Raw genomic sequence first — 23849 nt, forward strand, 5'->3', positions numbered from 1 at the left:
TTTATTTACTTGCTTATTATAGGTCAATACATATTTTCTATTTCTTCTTGAGTCAGTGTTGGTAATTTGTATCTTCATAAGAATTTGTCCATTAAAAAAAAAGAATTTATCCATTTTCTCCAGGTAATCTAATTTGTTTACATGTAATTATTTATGGTATTTCATTTTAAGCTTTTTTATTTCTCTAAGGTTGGTAACAATGTCCCCTATTTCATTCCTAATTTTAGTAATTAAATCTTCTCTCTTTATCATGATGAGTCTAGTTAAATATCTGTCAGTTTTATTGATCTCCTCAAAGAACTAACTTTTAGTTTCTTTGACTTCCTGTATAATGTTTCTATTCTCTATTTTCTTTATTTCGGCTCTATTCTTTATCACTTCTATCCTTCTGATTTCTTCAGGTTTGATTTGCTCTTCTTTTCCTTATATCTTAATCTTAACATAGTTTAGATTGTTGATCTGAAATATTCCTTCCTTTTCTCCTAGCTTACAGCTATAAATTTTCCTCTGATTACTGTTTTGTTTTCTTTTTTTCTGTGTCCCATAGTTTTGGTATGTTGTGTTTTCACTTTCATTCATCTCCAAATACTTTCTAAATTCCCTTGTGGTTTCTTCTTGGAATCATCAGTTCTTCAGATGTGTGTTGTTTAATTCCCACATATGTGTGAATTTTCAAAATTTCCTTTTGTTTTTTCTTTCCAATTTCCTTCCACTGTAGTTGAAAGAATATATTTTGTATGATTCCAATTGCTTTAAATTTATTGAAATGTGTTTAACATAATGGCCTAACATAGTGGTCTATCCTGGTAAACATTGCATGCACACTTGAGAATATATATTCTGCTGTTGTTGGTTTTTTTTTTTTCTATAGATGTCATATCTAGTTGATCTATACTGTTGTCAAATTTACTTCCTTGTTGATCTTCTATTTCACTATTCATTATGGCCAGTGACATATCAAAGTCTTGAAGTATTATTATCACATTGACTGTTTCTCTGTTCAATTTTGTCAGCTTTTGCTTCATACATATTGAGTCGCTGTTAGGTACATAGATGTTTATATTTATTGTATCTTCCTAGCATATTGACCTTATATCACTATAAAATGTCCACCTTTCTCTCTAGTATTATAAATTATAAAACAAATTTTTATTTTTAAGTCAATTTTGTCTAGTATTAGTATAGCCACTACAACTCTCTTTTGGTTACAGCTATCTCATTTCTATTCTTTAACTTTTAACATATTTTTGTCTTTAGATCTAAAGTGAATCTCTTAGGCACATACTGTTGGATCATTGTGGTTTTTTTTTTTTATTTGTTCTTTTGTTTGTTTGTTTTAAAATCTCTCTGCCACTCTGTCTTTTAACTCAAAAATTTAATCCATTTAATGTAGTTGTTGATAAATAGGATTTACTATCTATAGGCATCTATTAGGTCTATAGATAAATTTTATCTATTTCTGTTACTAATTCTATTCTATTTCTATTTCTAATTCTTCTGTTTTGTTGTTTGTTTTATATGTGTTTTGTGTCTTTTGCATTCTTCAATTCCTCAATTACTGCCTTCCTTTGTGTTAAACAGATACTTTCTAGTGTTCTATTATAATTACCATATAGAATTTATCTTTTACTAAACACTTCAGTTATTTTCTTATTGGTTTCCTTGGGGATTACCATTAATATCTTAAGGTCAGGGGCACCTGGGTGGCTCAGTGGGTTAAAGTCTCTGCATTCGGCTCAGGTCATGGTCTCAGGGTTCTGGGATCAAGCCCCGCATCGGGCTCTCTGCTCAGCAGGGAGCCTGCTTCCTCCTCTCTCTCTGCCTGCCTCTCTGCCTACTTGTAATCTCTGTCTGTCAAATAAATAAATAAATAAATATTTAAAAAAAAATATCTTAAGGTCAGATAATCAACAACCTTAATTCCATGTGTAATCTTAATTCCGCTTTGCCATGTAACATAATTTATTCACAGTTTTCAGAATTGAGGATGTGGAAATTTTGAGGAAACCATTATTCTGCCTACTATAGGCACCTAAAAGTCAGTATTTGCAAACTTTTTCATTAAATGTTGCCCACAAATACACAATCTCTCTCTCTCTCTCTCTCACACACACACGCACACACACACACACACAAATTCCACAAAATAAACAAGCAAATGACAAACTTCTGGTATTCTCCCAGTGATTCCATATCTCAGTGCCTGGTTGAATCATTTGTTATTGTGTAAACTAGACATAAGTATTATCTTTCACAACTTCCTTTCTCTCACTCTGTTCATTATCAAATCCTAGTTGACTTATCTCTCCCCAAATTTTCTGTGTTTCTGCATTTCTACTTCTATCATCCTAATCTAAACAATTTTTACTAATCTCTTCCTCATTATTATGCCTTAAGAAGCCCTTTTAGACTTTTTTTCCTAATTGCCCCATCCACAAAATGTAAGCACCACAAATATAATGTATAGCTGTGATTTATATATTAAAAACAGTCAGTATATTAAATACAATACAGGAGTTTTTTTATTCACTAAAGGATTAAGAATGGCTAAGTAAAGTTTTGAAGTTAAAAGGTAAATCAGAAAGCTATCAACATTTAACTTAACTTTAAAACTGTATTTGCTGAGTAACTCCTTTTTGGTAAATAAAAAAATTTATTAACTCTTTATTACAAACCAGGTACTCTGATTGACAATTTTGAAACACAGTATGTCATTTAATCTTTTTTCTACAAGTTTTAATTTTTATCAAACTTGTGCATATACATTGTTTTAAATGTTAAATAAAGCTTACTATGGAAAATAGCAATCCTCTACTTTTATCCCCTTTCCCTTCCACAATTTACACTAGGTAAATTTTAATGTAATTTATATGCTTATGTAAATGGCAATGTATCAAATATATGCATAAATGCAAATGAGCAATTTATATAAATACATACTAATAATAGACGTGTAATCAAGTTTTCTTAAAAAAATCATTAACTTGTATTTGCCAGGGGCACCTGGGTGGCTCAGATGCTTAAGTGTCTGCCTTCAGCTCAGGTCATGATCCAGGGGTCCTGGGATTGAGCCCGGAGTCCCACTCCCTGCTAAGCAGGGAGCCTGCCTCTCCCTCTGCCCCTACCCCTGCTCATTTTATCTCTCTCCCTCCCTCTCTCCCTCAAATAAATAAATAAAGTTGTATTTTCCAGCAAAAGTATAATTAAAAACTGAATTAATTTTTAAATTAATTTCTTAGTTATTTTAATTTTGACTGACTTTTGCCTGATATTGGAGTAAAAAATTTAATTTAATTAGCTGCTAAATACCAATTCAGATATTGTTGACATTTTCTTTTCATCATTTGATAAGATGCATGATGAGTTGATTAACTTCTGTCAAATTAAATAACATAATATAAACTGCTTTTATTTAATTCTCAAAGCCCAATTCACATACAAAAGCATTATGATCAGATATAAACAACATGTAAGGTAGCCAAAAACAACCCATACCCATGCTCAGACTATATCTTGTAATATAAATTGAAGATCAAATAATCCTGCAAAAGAAAGTCCCCAATTATAGCCAACCATTCCCTGTTGTTATGTGGCACTGATTTTGCATACACTTTGTGTATCATCCAAAATTCCAATACCAGTGTTGCTCATGTGATATCTCAAAACAACACTAAAACCCAATGAGAGACATTAAATACTGAGGAATAAGATTTTATCAATCAGAATTGGAGGGTTACAAACTATAATAATAATAGTTAAGATTTTTTTTTGCCCCCAAATGAACAAATGTTTGCCCTGTTTGGGGTGATATCACCCCCATCAAGAGATCATGGTTGGGGAGTCTGGGTGGCTTGGTTGGTTGAGCATCCGACTCTTGGTTTTGGCGTGGGTCGTGATCTCAGGGTTGTGGTATCAAGCCCTGCATCAGGCTCCCATACCCAGTGAGGAGTCGGCTTGGTACGCTCTCCTTCTCCCTCTGTCCCTACTCCCACTCACAGGTATGCATTTCTCTTTCTCTAAAATAAATAAATAAACCTTAAAAAGGGGGGGGGAGTTAATAGCCTAACCAATCAGCATATATCACTTGTATTCCTAAAATCATCTCCTAATAGCTCTCAATACCACCTTCTTACCTCTCCGATCTATTCTTTACAATGTTGTCAGAATGATTTTTCTGAACAAGATTTAATCACCCTACCTCTTTCCATGCTTTCAGCAGCTTTCCAAATAAAGCAAAAAGACCTAACAATGCCTACAAATTATGCATGATCTTGTCCTAGTTCTCATCATCTCATATAATAACCTCCAACCCTCTCTGCACATGAGCAGCACTGCTCTTTATTTCACTGAATACTCTCTTGCCACAGAGATGTTGCACATGCTGTTCTGCCTAAAGATCTCTGCCTTCTTTGCTTACTTAAAGGCTATTTCTCCAGACTTTTGCTTAATCATTCCTTCCTCAAGGGATCATTTTCTCTTATTCCCAATTTTATCAAATCTGCCTTTAATAAACTGTAACAACCATATGACACTCATCACCGTTGTAACTTTATTTGTTCTTTAAGTTCTATAGTCCCTAAGTTTTATATCTTTTTTTCACCAGTATCTCTCCAATATCTAGCATAAATGCGGCACATAATAAGTGCTCAATAGTTTATTGAACAAATGCATAATTGATGAATTAATTGTGTTTTTTAAAATTTATTTATTTATTTTAATAAACATATAATATATTTTTATCCCCAGGGGTACAGGTCTGTGAATCGCCAGGTTTACACATTTCACAGCACTCATTATAGCACATACCCTCCCCAATGTCCATATCCCCAATGAATTAATTGTGTTTTAAGGAATTCAAAGGTTAAGTAGTTTGAACAAGTAAAAAAAAAAAAAATCATTGAGACCCATACCATAATTCTCAGCAAAGGCTTAATGAGGCAAAAGTGAAACTATAATAACAAGTATAAACTATAAAAATAAGCAATGCTACTCTAGACCTTGAGACTTCTATTAAATTATATTCCAGAAATCTTATTTTAAAGTCCAATTAAACAAATTGTGTTTGACTGAGAACTGCCATATTGTCACCTAGGAATGCCATCAAATATAGTAAATGCTAAGACTGTTCCAAATATAATAACCCTTTGATACTTCAGATCACATCCTGAGAACCTGCAGTGCCTTGGGGACATTGTTGCAAATCACAATTATCATAGCACAACTCAGCAGTCACAGACAACAGGAGCTTGCTTTCAGCGATCTGTCAAAAGTGCTGCATGAGTATTCTGCCTCCCAGCCTTCTGCTGTGTCTGAGCTGACGACAATACCCTGGCATACAAGCAGGCATGGAGAAGTAGCTCTTATAAGCCTTAGGGTGTGAAGGCAACGACTAATCTCCATCCATAGAAAATGGCCTTCATGGTACTTACGGCACACGCATTTAATGCTGTCAATGCTGAGGACAGCATTAATGTAGTGAATAGTATAACGGGTTTTAGTCAGAAATTTGGGACTTAGTCCTGTCCCCATCATTAACCAGTTGCATGACCTTGGAAAATGCATTTGACCTCATTAGACCTTTGTAGAAGTTAAACCAGATGAGAGGCTGAAACATTATCACTATTAACTTGCCTGCTAACAATTTTCAATTGGGGACATTGTGTTTCAAAATATTATGTTTAGAAAAAATTACTTAGCGAGCAACAATTGTTTCATTTTTTTGTTTTGTTAAAAATTCTGACAAATCTCTAAGAGGGATTAGGAATGGTGGCCACACAGATGGAGGAAGCTGTGGGAGGCAGAGGGCAGTGTAGGTGATTGGGCCAGAAGGAGATGTCAATAACATCACGTAATTAAACAACAATTTGATGTCTTGTTTTTAAAGAACAAAGACCTATAAAACTGCGCACATTAGGGGGAGAAAGCCCAGCAAAAGTATGATTGTGTCAAGGCATTTTGAAATATTGAAAATAGCGCATGACATCTTATTATTATTACCTTTGTAATTATTCAAAGATCTCAGACTGGACACATGTACACTGTACAGTGACTGAAGTCCCTAGAAAAAGTGCACTCCAGACTGAATTTTTATTAAATGAACTTTGGGATCACTGATTCTGTAATCAAGTTAGGAAATTTTTTTAGGGGGGGCAGTAACCCCTTATACATATAACATTATATGTAAGAAGACAAATTAAATTAAATAGTTCCAGGGAAAATATATTTTTCTTGCAAATGTGCACTTTATATATTTTCTCTCAATGCTTTAAATTCATTTAGATTATGCATTCTCAGTGGGGCACTGTTGCACCAAACAGGACAAAAACTGTTCCTTGGGGAGTGTTAAGAAAAAAACTTAGTATTACAATAGAATGCAGCTCTCCAAAGTGCAACTCTACCTAATAAAATATTATTACTTCGTATTTCATTCCTTTTGTTGAGTTTTGAGTTTTTAGGGGTATCACGTGAGCAGCACTGACATTGGATTCATGGAAGGTACAAATGTATGCCAGGTCAGTTCCACAAAACTATGGCTAAGAGAAGGCTATGAATCGAGGACTTTCTCTTGTTCAATTGTTTGATCTCAAAGTCACATTTCAAGAGGTGGCCTGAACATAGGTATGGGCTACTTGGCCTGGTGATGTTGTTCCCATGCTTTCAGGGGTGAGGTGGAGTTTGAAAATTAAATAAAAATAGTTCATATTTATTGCTCAACTTGATAAAAATTATTTGACACATAATCAGTTATGTTGAGTACTAAAAGAAAAACTTCCAAAATATCTGCATGATAAATTAGCAACTAAATTGAAAGTTACATTTTCACATCAAGAAAAAACTTAAAGTTTAGTTTACTAAAAATAATTAAGAAATTATTTTAAATTTTTCACTAGTTTTACTTTTCCTGGCAAATAACACTTTTGAGTGATTTCTGAAAAAAAATCAGCTACATTGTTACCATTGTTATGCATTTATATGTATTGCTAAGATTTGACCCTTCTCTGGAATTTAGTTTCTTTTGGCTTTTTTTTTTTTTTTTTTGCATTTAACAACTTTCTCTTTTAATATATGAGTTCCTACGTTTATGTAATTGTTTTTCCATATGAGGATGGAGATGACTGTCACACTTTCTATATCCTAACTAGAACAGAATGTCATTTATTTTAATTTCTCCATTTTGATAAAGGGAAAAATCAATAGAATACAGGGATTTTATATGTTTGATTTAAGCCTTTAAAAAAAGGAGGAGCACGTCAGCATCTGAAATGAAGATTACTTCTCCAGTCTAAAGACACTGACACACTAGGTTATGTATTCTAAAAGGGGTCTCAATACAGGGAAGTAGCCAAAACAAAATTCTTAGAAAAGGAGTACAATGCTGGGGACAATGCTAATTTTCAGATTTTCTTAGATTGTGGGACAAGAGCTCTTTAAAGTCTTCCTAAGTAGCGTTAATTGATCCTCACCTCATAACTAAATTTTCTCATGGCTTCCTTATAGGGTCAAAAGCAAACATGAAGCCTCATCAGAGTTCTTTTCTCTTTGGTCTAGCAAGAGATATTAGTCTAAATACTGTAAAACACCAGACTAAATTAAAGATCTACAGAGGGGTTCTAGTAAATGGAAGAGATGGATGGGATTTAAAGGGTTTCTCCTTTGGACAGAAAGTGAGTCTATTCTGTGTGTGAAGAAAAAAGTGTGCACAGATATCTGGGTGGCTAAAGAGAGGCACTGTGGCTGGGATGGTAGTGTACTGGTGTTCTATTGCTGCTGTAACAGATTGTCAATGTAGCTTAAGACAACAAGCATTTATTGTCTTACAGTTCTATAGGCCAGAAGTCCAACATCTCTCCCTGTGTTACAAGGTGTTGGCTGGGCTGTGTTCTTTTCTGGTGGCTTGAGGGGAGAATCTATTCTCCTGCCTTTTCCAGCTTTATAAAGGCCATCTGCATTCCTTGGCTCATGGTCCCCTTTCTTCTTCAAACTCAGAAGTGGTGGGTTGAGTCCTCTTCACATGGAACCTCTCCGACACTCCTGTGGTCACATCTGCCTTCTGACCATAACCAGGAAAAGTTCTCTGCTTTTAGGAATCCATGTGATTATACTGGGCCCACCTGGAGAGTCAAGGATAATCTCCCCATCTCAGGGTCCTTACTGCAAAGTCATTTTTCCATTTTTACACATTCACAGGAACATCTTCGGAATTAGGATGTGGATATCCTTGAGGGACTGTTACTCTGCCTGCCATAGCTAGTTAAACCTCCAAATCTATTTTCTTCTTCTTCAAAAGTAGAACCTCCATGTTATTTACTGCAAGTAGGGAACATCACTGATCAGAAAGAAGACCATGTTTCCCAGCTTCCTTTAATGTTTGATGTGACTAAATTCTACCATGGGATATAAGTGGAAGGGCTATATGCAGCTTCTGGAAGTTGCCTTAAAGAAAGAGAGCATTTCTTTCTTTTTCTTTTTTCATTCCTGCTGGCCAAAATGTACACATGAGGAATATATTACATTGGATCAGTCATATTAGCAGATGACAAGCTGTAAAATGAGGATGACAGAAAGATGAGATAGGAGACAGCATCTCAATTGGTCATGGAGCTACCATATAAACCCTGTGATTTTTAAAATTTTTTTTAAGGATTTACTTATTTGAGAGAGCGAGAGAGCAGAGAGAGGGGAAGACAGAGAGAGAGAGAATCTCAAGCAGACTCCAAGCCAGGGCATAGAGCCTGATTTGGAGTTTTAATCCTACCACCCTGAGACCATGACCTGAGCCAAAATCAAGAGTCGGATGCTCAACTGACTGAGTCACTCAGGCACCCCTCAACCCTGTGATTTTAATGGGAAGGAGAAAATTAACTACCATCTTCCCAACTTCTGTTATTAAAGGGTTTTGATGCTCAAATGTGTTCCTATCAAATATATAGGGTGCAATGACATTGACCATCCAAAGTACAGAAAACGAGATGATGAACAGATAAGAAATGAGAAATTGGGACTTGGGATTTCTCCAGGCTTTGGCCAACTAAAGAAAGAGAAGTCATGGATATGGCTATATAAAACAAAACGAGAACAAAAACAAACAAACAAACAAACAAAAACTCACAAAGAAGGTGTAACCAAGTGATCCAATGGAGGTGTAAGGTTCAAACATAGCAGCCTTTTCACCGTAAAAGCCTCTTTCATCGTTTTTCCCTGTGAACTTTGAAAAAGTCAAATTTTAGGGAACCTGGGTGGCTCAGCGGGTTAAGGCCTCTGCCTTCGGCTCAGGTCATGATCCCGGGGCCCTGGGATTGAGCCCCGCATCAGGCTCTCTGCTCAACAGGGAGCCTGCTTCCTCCTCTCTCTCTGCCTGCCTCTCTGCCTACTTGTGATCTCTGTCTGTCAAATAAATAAATAAAATCTTTAAAAAAAAAAGTCAAATTTTAATTTTAAAAGTTAAAACCTTATCAGTTTTCCTTGGGGGGAGGGGAATAGGATCCCAAAATCTCAATGGTTTAAAATAACAAGGTTTATTTCTCATTCACTCTATCTATTCACTGCACATCAGCAGGGAACACTGCTCATTTCAATAATTCAGGGATCCAGACTGAGAGAATTCATCTTACTTTATGCCTCTTTGTTCACAACAGCAGGAAAAAGAGTAAGTATGGTGAATCAGACACTGACTTTTAAAAATGGGGCTCAGCATAGCACAGTATTCACAGTAGGAGGTAAAAGCAACACAAATGTCCATAGGCAGCTGAATGAACAAACAAAATGTAGACTACTCATACAATGGAATAGTATTCAGCCTTAAAGAGGAAGAAAATCCTGTCATATGCTATAACATGGATGAAACTTGAGGACATTATGTTAATAAAATAGTCCACAATGACAATAATGCGTGATTCATTCCATTCATATGAGGTACTTACAGTAGTAAAATTTATACAGAAAGTACAATGGTGGTCACAGGGTAGAGGGGAAGGGAGGTAAAAAGGGAAGTTGTTATTTAATGTGTACAGAGTTTCAGTTTTGCAAAATGAAAATGTTCTGGGTTTCATAAGTACATTCATGGGAATATGCTTAACACTACAGAATAGTACACTTAAAAGTGGTTACAATGGTAAATTTTATGTCATGTGGTTTTTACCACAGTAAAAAAAAAAATGGTACTCAGGAAAGACAAGCATCACTTATCTTCATATTTAATTAGCCAAAGTCCTATAGCCAGGCCTAACTTTAAAAATGGGAGGAGGAGAAGGATAATGCCATTAGAAGTAAAGCCGATGAACAGTATTGATTATTACTATAGTCTTCTCTTCTGGGCATGAAATATTTCTTTCATCCTCCTTCCTGCAAACAAAATGCATTTACTCCATCCCTTCTGAGCAAAGAGAACTCAAAAATCCCAGTGACGATATCAAGATCAAAGCCCAGGACCTACGGGTGATGTGTGGTAATCTGCATATCAGAGAATACTATCCTCTACACCAGGTCCATGTACATCTCCTCTTGATCCAGAGACCTGCCTGGGAGTAGGATCAGGATGACTTTAATAAATGCTTTAATAAAATAATCCTTTAGTAGAAATAGGAAGAATGGGAAACACACGGCAGTCACTGGCCTTTTATAATTCTGGTATTAGGCTAAGCAGAAGTTTTAGTCCTCTTACCCCAAAGGTGAGGAATTGTCCTGAACAGGCTTCATGTACATTTCCTAGGAGGGGCTCCCCTGTGTATTCATCTCCACGGTCCTTGGATTTTCCCTTTGGGAGGCTCCTCTTTTTCTATGATTCTTCTCGACCTTGTCCGAAGTAGGCAGTGGAGAATATATTTGCTTTAGAGACTTAGCAGTTTTCTCAGCATACTTCTCATCCAAGGGGCCAAGGGTCATTTTAAGTCTCAGTCACAGTGGCATTTAATCCAGGTTGGTGCCTCTTTTAGGTGAAACTGTCTTCCAAACTTAACCTTGGTTGACTTCTTATCTACTCCCGTGTTTCCTTTCTAGAAATATGAATTTGTCATATTTCTGTGCTTTCTTGCACCAATGCCTGACTCCCTCCTCCTTCCCTCCCTTCTTCCTTCCCTTCCTAATTGTAGGTTCCTTGAGCCTAGCAGTGAGAACACCTTTCCCCCCCCGAACCATTTTATGTTATTTTGAAAGGAATTTCAGGTCCAACTGAAAGGAATTTCAGGCCACCACACCCTAATCCATGTTCAGTGATTTGCTTGCTACAAAGCTGAGTTTTAATAGTTCCTTGTGGCTCAAAGTATCAATTTTATCCTTTACTGAGAACCAGTTGCATTTGAATCCCTGAATTTGGAGACTCTCTAGTCTTTTTATTGTTGCAAACTGGGCAATTCTTCTCCAAACATATCTCTTTCTTGTAATATTGTGCCAAATGCAGTTGATAGCAGCAAATTAAATGGTAATATTAATGTTTTCAATCTCTTTCCTAAAGTTAGGTATGCCTTTTACCTTCCGATTTACTGTAGACAACACTTTTTCCAAATGTTTCCCCACCAGAAAATCCATTCCTCCAGTCTTCAGCAGTTGTGTCTTTGATTCTCTCTGACCAGTTGTTAAGCCAATGCCACATATTTTAGGGTTTATTATTAAAACAGTAGCCGAAGCTCTTAGGTTCTAAATTTTATGTCATTTCAGAATAAGACAGATAATCTCGTGACAATAAACTTCCCCCAAATATCAACAACTTAAATAAAAGGTTATTTTCACTTGTATCCTATTTCCATTGGAGGGAATTTCAAAGGGCTCTGTTCACAGTGGTCACTCAGGGATACGCACAGTCTACATCTCCAACATCTGTGCCCATAATTGTAGGTTCAGATGGAAAAGAGGGTGCCCCTTAAAGCTGGAAATGTCTTGTAAACAACACTAATAGAATCTCTATGGCTCTGAGTTCAAGTGTAGGGAACAGAACCTATTATATCTAATTTAAGGGGGAAGAGATACATTCAAAGGAGTCAATGGCTTATGGACAGCTGGGAGGACTAATGAAACAGACTCCACCTTTAACTTTCAGAAAACTCCCAAAGTTGCATCCCAGAACCAGGTCATCAAAGGAGCACTGCTTCTTCAGAAGTCAGGACTCCACTAGCATCAGGAATCCATGAGAATAAAAGTACTTTCTCAATCAGGAAGCCACCATTGCTCCAGTTCCAGAGCACGCCACACCAGCCACAGTCTATGTCTGCAGCGTGGATGCAGGGAGTCCTGCCTAGCAAAACCCACAAAGCCAGTGCCTGGGATCTCTGCTGATGTTGTTGCAGGATAACAGAAAGCAGCAGACACAGCAGACATAGCCTAGTGTGGCCTCCTCCTAATCTCCACTTTCCAAATCTCATACTAGTGCATCTAATTGGCCAAATCAAAATCACACCCAGAACCCGAGCTGCATGGGCTCTGGGCTGTGGTTTTTAGATTCTAGCATTGACAGTACAGGGAGGCATATGACAGCAAAGACGGAGTTGAGCAACAAGCCAACATATCCGTCCCTTAGCACATGGCAGTAGGCCATAGTTTAGAGTAGCACATTCTACAACAACAATAAAACTTGTTTATAATGTTTATCTCTGCCTATTTTAAAGTAATTTTGAGACAAACATTCATAATCAGGCCTTTAGAGATTCAGAAAAAGTTAGAATTTTTCTGTGTTCTATTTTATAATCTAGGGGGAATATAATATACTTTTTTCTGTATTAAACATTTTATTATTTTTATTTAGTTAATTTTTTAAATTTAAATTCAATGAATTAACTTAAAATGTATTATTTGTTTCAGGGGTAGAAGTCTGTGATTCATCAGTCTTATATAATACCCAGTGCTCATTACAACACTAATATAATTTCTTCGAACAAAATATGCTAAGTACTACGCAGCAGGCATACGTGCATTCCTATAGTTTATTGTCTCCTATTTTCACACAAAATCTATGAGGGATTATATTCAGCTGCATGTCATAGGCACCCACCTACCACGGCCTGATCAAGCAGGTGCTTATTTTCCATGCATAAAAAGTAGCGGAGTGTTACAATGGCCAGTACAGAAAACTGCATCCCCGTTTTTCTCTTTCGTCCTCGACTTGTGCCTCTCATCCTCCTGGACATAGATAAATGTTCTACTTTCGACATCATTGCCAACTTCCGGGATGGAAGAAGGAGAAGAACAAAGGCAGAAGGCAGCTGTGGGGCTGGGTCTGCCCCTGATCTGTTATAGGTGGTGTTGACACGATGGCCTTGTGATGGCTGCACACATCTCATTCACCAAAACAGTATCACATAGCAACCTCTCCCTGCTGGGGAAGTGGAGAACTAAAGCTTTTGTTTTGCTTTGGCCAGGTTTATTGCCAAAAATCAGAATTCTGTCACTAAGTCCAAAGACTAGTGTGACTATTGGGTTGGTAACCAGCAGTGTCTGTCTTGGATCAACATCATTATTGTCATTTTACAGCAACAAAAAAAGCAGATTTCAAAGAGGTTAAGTAATGGGATTGCAGTTCAATGAATTGAGATTTGAGTTCAAGCCATATGGCTCCAAATTCAGGGCTTTTTGATGACCATTTATTTAAAAAATAGTTAGGGCACCTGGGTGGTTCAGTGGGTTAAGCCTCTGCCTTCTGCTCGGGTCATGATCTCAGGGTCCTGGGATCGAGCCCCGCATCGGGCTCTCTGCTTGGTGGGGGGGAGCCTGCTTCCTCCTTTCTCTCTCTGCCTGCCTCTCTGCCTACTTGTGATTTTTCTCTGTCAAATAAATAAATAAAATCTTAAAAAAAAACATAAAAAATAGTTAAAACTTCAGAAAAGTTGCAACATATCCTATATTTAAAGAGGTAAACTGGATTATTTGGAAAGAACATTTTAAAAAAAATCTTTTAAAAGTTCCAAAGGCCAGAAGTGGGAATAGGAATGAGAAAAGGGGAGAGGATGAGATATTCTGTGGGTATAACACAATTCCATGCTTCAAAAAAAGCAACAAGAACAACTCTGTGTAAAAGGAACCTTAAAGATTATGGCACTTTTCAGGCTAGTGTTCCACTGCTAAGTCGAAATGTACTGCCTTGAGAATTATGACAGTTATTAACCAAGCTAACCTGAAAAATCTTCTCCAGTTGCCATTCAGTGTTTTCCAGAATGATTCATTTGACTTTCATTTCCCTAAGCCTGGATTTTGTTTCTCTGTTTTCACTGTGGAAAGAAAATGGTTCGATCTGCCCTGAAAGGCAGGACCACTGTGCACAGTGACAAGAATGGGGCAATTGGATGTTTCTTGCAAGATCCCAAGGATTCTGAGGTTTGAAGAAATATGGAAGACATTAGAAATGGGTAGCCAAGATTGCCATCTTAGAAGGCAGGGTGTGGTCCTGAGAGTGTACTGGCAATGGCCATAATCTATAAGAATGTATAACTGGGTCTGAGAGATTGCAACAACCTCTGACTAGTTTCTGGCACTTTGCAGCTATAAGCTTTTCCCCTAAAGGTATGACTGGTGTCCTTACCTTGCTGTGTCCTCACCACGAAGCCTCAGGCGTTCCTTTCCTTAACTTTGACCTCCTTGAATACGGCTGGCTCTTGGCACCGGACATATGCCCAATCTGGCAGAAAGGGATGGCTGAACAAATGCAGCCCAATCCCTGGTTCTAGCTACTGAGCATGGCTAATTCATCCCCAAATAGTCATTGGGGAGCCACAAAGAGCAAATTAATTACACTCCGAGGAGTTTAAGCAGTACAAGAAGAAGGAGAGGTAAATAACACAGAGATTGAACCTGAAAAGGACTGGGGGTGGGAAAACTGTGTAGAACATACCTAGGGTAAAGAATGTGCACACAGATTAAATTTGATTGAAAGCTGGGGAAAACAACAAGTTGGTTCCTGTTAGAAGATCACAGAATGTCCCGCCCCTTGCTGTTAATACAATTACAAGGTATGCTTGTACAATCACTGAGATAATAAAACATTGCAAGGGTGTGGTTTTTGGAGCTTTGGGCAGGTTAGGTTCCCTTTGAGGATGCAGGGCCAGGGAATTTAATCTTGTCGGGGGCTCAAAAAGCTGCCTAGGGCACTGCCAGGGAAGAAGGGAGGAGGTACTATTCTAGGGCTCTCAAACTGTACAGTTTCTAATGACCCTTCAGGCTCCTTGCAAGTACAGCGGGGAGAAGAATGCAAAGTAAGCATGCAGTGCCAAGCAAAGCTGGAACCGAGGAGAGACGGAGCACAAGCACAGGGGAGGTCCACGGTGGGGAAGTTTCGCCCACAGAATTAGGCTCCTTCTCTGGAAGTGTGGTAAGTAGGAAGCACGCTTTTATATCATTTGAATCTCACTGCTGGCATTCAGCAGATAGTCGTTGAGAACTAGGCCTAGCCTAAAATTCTTGAGTTCTAATATAGGAATCGCAGAGAAGGGCGCCTGGATGGCAGTCAGTTAACTGTCCTACTCTTGGTTTCGGCTCAGGTCATGATCTCAGGGTGGGAAGGGAAGCCCCACACCAGGCTCTGAGCTCAGCACAGCATCTCCTTGAGATTCTCTCTCCCTCTCCCCCTGTCCCTCCCGCTTGTGTGCACATACTCTCTCTTATTCTGTCTCATACATACATGAGAAGATCATAGGAGAAACTTGTCTGATGTGCAGACTCCCAGGTCCAGTCATTACAAATTCTGATTCAAGTTGGGCTTGGGGCCTAGGAACCTGCAACCTGGTGTCCTTACCTTGCTGTGTCCTCACCACGAAGCCTGTGATAGCTCCTGTGATTTGGGGTTGGTGGTTCTTCGACCTGGTTACTTTGTAAAAACTAGACATGGTCTCTCCAAAAGTTAGTATTCAGCAAACTAGAGATTTGACTAATAAAAATATGAACAAAATACAGTATTCCTTTGCCACCTCTTGTCAGTTGTTTTTGATGTTTTGTTATACTCCCGAAATCATTCACCTCTGGAATTCTTTGGCCAATTTGCTGAAGAACAATTTGTTCCAGAATTACAGAGCTATCAGAAGCAACAATAGATAGATTCTAGATATTAATTCTCCAGAAATTTGCCATTAATTAAAGCAAAACCCTGCCTGTGCCTGCCTGAAAGAAAGAAGAAGGGACAGATCAAGAGGGAGATTATCATTTCCCTTCAAAAGTTCCTTTCATGATCTGAAGATTATGTGCCCTTCTTCAGAGGAAAACATTGCTGGAACCCCAAAGATCCACAAGATTCACGAGGGCTGTGAAGTAGCTTTAAAGTTTTTTCACCAGTACCCATCCTAAAAATACATTTCAAGTCACAACCTAGAACACTCACACACGCCTGCACACACATATATGCATGTGTGCATAACTGTATATGTACGTGTGTGCTGTGTATTTATGTGGGAATGTATGAAAAATGGAAACATTTTAGAAAACACCACTTCTCTTTACCATGTGAAATGCACCCTGACATCTTCCATTCTCTGCCCTTTTTTTTTTTTTCCTCCCTTCTCCTTCTTCTTCTTCCTTAATAATAGCCATGATACCACCAATGGGTTTGCCCTGCTGTTTTGAAAAATGCTGTGGGGGTGCCTGGGTGGCTCAGTGGGTTGGGCCTCTGCCTTCGGCTCAGGACATGATCTCGGGGTCCTGGGATCAGCCCCGCATCTGGCTCTCTGCTCGGCGGGGAGCCTGTTTTCCCGGCCCTTTCTCTCTGCCTGCCTCTCTGTCTGCTTGTGCTCTCTCTCTCTATGTGTGTCAAATAAATAAAATCTTTAAAAAAATGCTGTGGTAGGTATAAGATTCCAACTGTTTTGAGTAGGAAAGAAGGGAAGAGGAATCAGAATTGGAAAAGAAGTTTCTTCCCTAATTTTACTTTCTTTCTCAGGCAATAACTCCCTTTATTTGTCCATTGTCTATCTTAACTAAGATAGTCTCCACATCTTGCAGAGAAGACTTTACTGGCTTAGAGGTTGATATTTTGAAACAAGTGAAACATTCAGCAGAATATACTGATAAACAAATGAGTCTTCTTACCAGGTTGACCTTGCCTCCTCATTGTCTGGTATGAGGCATGCTCATTTCTGCTCAGGTATCTTTATCTCCTAAATTGGAATTCTAGCTACCCACTAAATCACTCTCTTTGCCTAGTCCTCTTTCCTCCACAGGTCTGTGCTTATCTTCTCAGACCTTAAAGCCAATGAAGGTACAGGGAGAACCCTCCATCCCGGAATGTTCTGCTCAGGCAGGTGCAATCCACTTCAAAGGAAAGAGAATTGATGCTGTTATTCATTTCAAAACTAATCTGTTATTTTCATAACTTGTAAATGAACTAAGAGGCTCAAATGACCCAAGGTTCCCACAATCAACTTTCTTTACCCAACTAGCAAATTTCATTTTCATTACAACTATTTTATTATGTAGCAGTAAAAACATTCACAATTTTGTTTGCTGTTGACTGCTTAGCCTTGAAAAATATGAACTAAAGAAGCCAAATTGTGAACCGTTTATCATCATAAAGGGAAAAATTCACCCTAGACTGCCTTTGTTGTGAAACATTTTGGTCTCCAGAAAGAAAAAAATGTTCAACCCGATTACAAGTGCTACCCAGCATCCTTCCCACATAATCTTATTAAAAATGTCTTCACTGGCTTTTTTTTTTTTAACCACCAAGCATTTTGCAAATAAACTTTTTTCTGAGACAACTCCATTATAAATATTATTTTTATGGTAAAGTTATTAACCTCAAAGTTTTTATCCACTTCTCAAAAAAAGAACTGGCTTTATCTGAGTTATTTTGAATACATTGTGATCTACTGAATGCCTGAAAGCAAGAAACCTATCAGAGACAAATCTGTCAAAAGGACCAACTTGAAAAACATCTCAGATTGGGGCAATATGAGCATAAAAAATAGTAATAATGGCAATAGGTTGAAGCATATCACATATATAAGAATCCATGAGTTCCTAAAGATATTACAAAAAGAAAGTCATTGACCACCTCTGGAGTTTGCTAGGATGTCAATTCATTATTTTGGAAATGAATAAAGAAAAAAGCCAAGCGATAAAATTAACTACTTGATGACATTATTTAATACATATTTGCAGCTTCTGCATGGCCAAAGTGGACTTAGCCATGTTTGTGGTGTGAACTTTTGCCTTTAATAGGATTATGAAGTTAAGCTTGCCTAATTTTGCTTTTCCTATAATTTCTTAAGAATGAAATTATTCAGTACAGTCTTTTGTATTTGACTTCCTTCATGTGGCATCTTGTTTTTGGCATCTGTTCATGTAGGAATATTTTGTTCTGTTTTATTTTTGAGTATTATTCTATTGCATATGGTTACCACAGTTTACTTACCCATTCACTAGTGCTTTTCCTATACGTGCTGAAATGATCATTTTGGTTTTTTACTTTATTTTATTAATATAGTGAATTACATTGGTTGGTTTTCAGATGTTAAACCAACTCTGAATTCCTAGGATAAACCTCACTGGTCATGATGTCTTATCCTTTTAAATGTTATTGGGTTTGATTTACTAAAATTTTGTTCAAGATTTTTGTGTCTATGTTTATAAGGGATATTGGTCCATGGCTCTCTTTTCTTTTGAGATCTTATACTGGTTTGTCATCAGGATAAAACTGATCTCATAAATTCAGAAGTGTCTCTGCAATGTCAGTTTAATGCTCTGCAGAACTTTGAGAAACATTAAATTATGTATATTTTAAATATATTTATTTAAATATATGAAATATGTTTCAAATATAAAATAATCTGTTCTGACCTTGTTCATTCTTTTTCTAATTTCCATAACAAACATATCCTATTCATCTTCAAGCCTAGTTTGAAGTTGGCTGAATTAGCTAGTGATTTGTAATCACAGATTTTAGGAAACTAAAACTAAGTAACTTTAGAGATTATTGTCACTAGATATCTAGGAAGGGAAGCCGAGACTCTTTGAAATTGCCGCACTCTCCCAGAACAGGTTATCTTCTCACTCTTACAGGTCTCCATCCCCTAACATTCATTACAAGCCTTTACGGGGTAGGAAACTTATCAAGTGCCTTGATGTGTCCAAACTTACTCTTTTTCCTGACTATAAAGGCTCACACTGTTCCTACTGACAGGACCCAAATAGGGAGCAGCAAAACAATGAAACTCCAGGACCGTGGGGCTTGGGGGTTACTAGTTGAACTGGGCATGCTCAGTCACCAGGCAGATTTTTTTTTTCGGTGAAGTGGAAACTACAACAGCGCTTACCCTGTGCACTGAGGTGGGCGTGCCCTCGTGGAATTTAGAATGTTGCCGCAGCCAATGGGGCCTCGCGGCCGGCTGTCGGGGCTCCTCATTGGAGGAGCGGGGAGGCGAGCGAGTAGAGGGCCCCCGGAGGGAGCCGCGGAGGTGCAGGTCGGTGAGGCCGGGCTACGCCGTGCCCTGCGCGTGAGCAGCTGCAGCGGCGGCATCCAGCGGCGGTGTCTGCAGTTCCAGCCCGTTGCTTTACTTTTTAGCTGCACGAACGTAGTCATGCCGAAGAGAAAGGTAAGTCTTACGGAGAAAGATTTCAAAGGCCTTCAAATTGTGCTTCCAGCAGATCTTGTCATTGCGGTGGATTGCGCGGAATGCGCTCGGTAGTAACTCGGGTTAGCGAATCTCTTCGCTTCTCCACGCTTGTTGTCAGATGCCTGTTGCGGACATTCCTCCTTCCCTCTCTCCTTCCCTCCGCCCTCATCGATTTCTGACTGTTACTTTCTCTCCAGCGACGCGGCTTCCCTTCTTTTTGAACTCGTGCTAGCTGGAATGGTTTCCACCTCGAACAACAAGAAGCAAAAAGCTTTCCATTCCCCCTTCCAGGAGGGGAGTTTCCTCTTTGAAACTGCCGGGTTGTGATTAGTGTGGAGGGAAAGCCGTGATGGGGGGGAGGGGAGGGAAACAAGTCCATGCATAAGGAGATCGGGAAAAAAAAATAAATAAGTCGGGCAGATGTTGGGGTTGTTCCCAGGTGGGCCTAGCCCACGGCTGGGCGCGCCGCGTTGGCTCTGAGGCCAAGGGAAGGGAAAGCCATGTTTAAAATAGCACTCACCCCCCTGCTCGCCTCTGCTGCAGACCCGTATGTACCAACTCCCGTGTCAATCAGGGCTGGGGACTGCGCAGGCGGGGCCGGGCGGCCGGGACCTGCCGGCAGGTCGCGGCGGGAGCGGAGGAGTTAGCCACGCGCAGAACGGGACAGCGCCGGGGGCGCCCACCGGGGCTGCCGAGGGCCGGGGCCACCGGCTCCACTCTGGCGACCCAAGCCCACACTCAGCCGGGAAAGGCGGGGTGCGCGTGCCCCGGCGCCCCTCGGTACTCACAGGGAACTGGGGACCATTTCGTCTCAGCTGCAGCTCCTGAAGGTCTATTACGTCCCCTTCCGCGCGGGCCCGGGACACGAAGTATCTCGCACCGCCATGCACGTTTCGCGCGGAGTCTGGCCTCGACTGACTGACTGGTCATTGTCCCGGGGAGGGAAGGGACGGCTTTCCTCCGCCCCGAGAAATCCAGTGTGTGGCGGCTGTAACCTAAGAAAATGTTTTGCACCCTTCCACTGCCTGCCAGAAGGGTAAACCAGCCAGTGTCTTAAATTTGAGGCAAAATTACAAATATTATCCTGATTTATCAGTTAAAGACTGTGGTCTGATTTGTATCAGTGAATGCATTATTTTAAAATATCGGAGTATTAAAAATACAGAAGATTTTGCTTCCTTATCTGCCATTACCAAGAATTTGATGGGAACTTGTCTCCTCTACTTTAAAAAAAAATACAACGAAAGTTTGTTTGCTTTTTGGTCTTAAAATTTATTGTGCACATACTATGTGCTTCATACTGTGGGAAGAGTTTGACTTGTATTCTTTCTTTTCCTGCTCAGAACACCTTGAGAGGTGTTAACGCCATTGAACTAGGGGTTAAAGACCTGATTTTCCCAACGTTTCACTGACCAATAGCTACTACCAAAGATTTAGTGGTGGGTGGGTCAAGATGAATTTAGGAAATGCAAAGAGATTAGGAACCTGAGAAGTTGGGTGGCATATTAAGAGTACTAATACTTGAGATTCATTATTTAAATTTGTTTATGAAGATGTTGCTTTCCAGGCCTGTTTTACTAGAACTAGGGTATTTAAAATGATACCACCATTTTCAAAATTGAACTGAGGTTTAGTGACTAGGGTGGGAATTCTAGCAGAGTTAAAAGAACCAATCATCAGGAGATGAGTTATGGAGTGAATTCGTGCCATCCCTTTTCCTGAGAATTATTAACAAATTTAAATGAACAGTAAGGTAGATGTGCACAAACCCATTATCACAATAGACCCTGATGTGCTGGAGTCCTTGTTTAAGGGCCAGAGTTGGTGAAACCATTACTCTTACTTGATCTCATTGTTCACCTCTTAAGGAAACAGAAGGGAAGAAAAGAACAGTACTGGCTTTTGGTTGTTTTATTTTTCTGGAAGGCCCTGGAGTCCCTGTGAAGAATCTAGCCAGGCATCCTGGGATTAGGGGCAAACTTGCGGACAAGGGCCTGAATGTCATCCCGCCGGACATCAGCATGTTCTTCGGAGATGGAAAACCTGTCCTTGATTAATAGGAAGGCTTTTCGTTTATACCTGGAACCCAAAGTTGATACCTGGACAGAAGCAGCCACAAATTTAACCTAGTTACCATGGCCATCCCATCTATCCAGTCACGCCTTAGAGCTGCCTTATGGAATCCTGGAGGTCACTGGAGCTTACACTGGAAACCACTACATTAGGTAAAGCCTACCTAGATACGAAGAAAAGAACTGAAGACAATCTGTGCCTAGCACTTCAAGAGCTGTAAAGCTGGGGCACCTGCTAAAGCATTTACATATTTCTCCACATTCTTTTTCTTGACTAAAGGCCTGCCTGTTCTACATTAAAATAAATTTTTAAAAGTGCCCCCTCAATACTTTTTTGCCATCTTGGCCCCCTTTTCTCAACTTTTTCCAGAAATCAAGAGAAGTTGTTTGATGAACGCCTGTTTAGGCTGTTCTGCAGAGTAAAATCTGGAATCCTAGCACTGCTTTAATGTCATGGGGATACATAGTTCACGCTCATGGAACTTATATAATTCATCGAAGGTAATAAGAGTAACAGGCACAAAGCACTTGAGTAACATTAAGACTGTGTGTGTGTGTGTGTGTGTGTGTGTGTGTGTGTGTATTCAGTCCAGAGTATGCTGTTCAGGTGTAGATTGTAAACACTGTAGGATTGATAGGGAAAGAAGGTTGAATTTGGGCTGATCTTGCAAGTGTAGGTAGGAGTCAAATATATACAGAGAAAAACAGAGTCATTTTCTGTTATCATGCATTTGAATGCCTCTTCTGATTGTATCTTAATATAAGCAGGGCTTGATTATACAACTTAAAGGCCATAATATCCACATTAATGTAAAATGTTCTTTTATTTTTTTAATCATATCTTTATTTTGTCTGTATCTTTATTATGATAGTTACAGTTATAGTAAACCAAATGATTTTTTTTATAACTGTGGTAAATATTTTTTGAAGCAATATGCACTCAACAGTAGAGAGTTCTTTAGGTAGCATTAGATCTCTGAGTTTGCTAAATTTGAAAAAAGCTCGGTTTCCAGTATTTATTACCTAATGGGTGATGGGTCACCCACCACTTTTTAGTAATGAGTGGAATAGCAGGGAAAATGATAATATGCATGAATGCATGTGGTGGTGAGATCATGAGTGACTGAGTTCTAGACTGTTCTGGTCAGAAAGCCATGAATGCCTGCTGTGGTCACGTTATTATGTGATGATATGATGTTCTACAAAGAGGAATCAGCCAATGAGGCCTAGAGTCATGGTCCTGGCATGATTAGCAACAGCAAACACATTTTCACATCCTATTTTTTTATTTTTCTGGTACCTCATCACTGAAACTATTGGAAATGTCTTGTGTATCACATCAGAAATATCCTAATGAGGCAATTTTCATAAATTTGGGGTGTAAACATTAGTGTCTCTTCACACTCAAAGGCCTAAGAAAGAAAATTCTGTCTCTAGATTTGAAATTTGAAATGAGGTTTTATCTCTTTTCTTAAAGTGGAGAGTCCTAGTAGTGCTGGGCTTGGCACAAGAGATGCTTAACTAACAATATTCAAGGTTTCTGATTAATGTTTCAAAAAAGTATCACATGTCATAATACCAGAGACAGACTCTGTAAATGAAAATACAGATGGATGTGACTGCATGAAAATGAATATTTCAGTATGACAAAAACCCGTTGTTAACAAAATCTAAAAACTTTGGGAAAAAGTATTTGTATCACATATCACTGAACAAATTTGCTATTTTAAAAAGATAAAAGTGTCACATGTCCTTATGGAAAAGATGTATATCCTTATAAGAAAACAGCAGACTCAAATAGATGAAATGTTCAGTTTTGCTAGACAACAAAGAAATGTATATTATTAAGAATAAGGAGATGTGATTTTTTAAAGCCAGTCTGGTAAAAAAAGATTGGAAGTGTCACTGCCAAGTGGTAAATGATACACTCTAGCAACAATCAAGCAGTGTGGATGGGAGTATAATTTCCTTTAAAAAAAAAAAAAAAGGCCTTATTTAAGGTATGATATACTTATCATAATGTCCATTCATCTATTCAAAGTATGCTAATTAAGTAAATTTATAAAGTTGTATAACATTACCATAATCTAGTTTTGAACCATTTCCATCACTCTGAAAAGCTTTCTCGACTTGTTTGCATCTAGTTTCTGCTCCCACCCAGTTCCAGGCAACCACTAACCTACTGACTCTATAGATTTGCCTCTTCTAGAAATTTTATGTAAAAGGAATCAAACAATATGCAGCCTTTTGTGTCTGG

The 23849-nt window shown here is 38.7% G+C and overlaps 1 protein-coding gene across 10 annotated transcripts in view; it reads left to right on the forward strand.

Annotated features, from left to right (window-relative positions):
• Positions 1-19173: 19173 nt before the first annotated feature.
• HMGN3 (high mobility group nucleosomal binding domain 3) overlaps positions 19174-23849 on the forward strand; it is a 32515-nt gene continuing 27839 nt past the window's right edge. For 4 of the 10 annotated variants that reach the window (XM_080806386.1, XM_080806385.1, XM_080806387.1 and 1 more), the window contains exon 1: positions 19342-19499. In XM_080806386.1, coding sequence (XP_080662512.1) covers positions 19485-19499 — 15 coding nt within the window. In that variant the 5' untranslated portion in view covers positions 19342-19484. Of the gene's footprint in view, positions 19500-23849 lie in introns of all 10 variants that reach the window. The other 6 variants (XR_013967003.1, XR_013967004.1, XM_080806388.1 and 3 more) reach the window with 4 other exon arrangements.

This window comes from Martes martes (assembly GCF_963455335.1).
Source record: "Martes martes genome assembly, chromosome: 6".
In the NCBI taxonomy this organism is placed as follows: Eukaryota; Metazoa; Chordata; class Mammalia; order Carnivora; family Mustelidae; genus Martes; species Martes martes.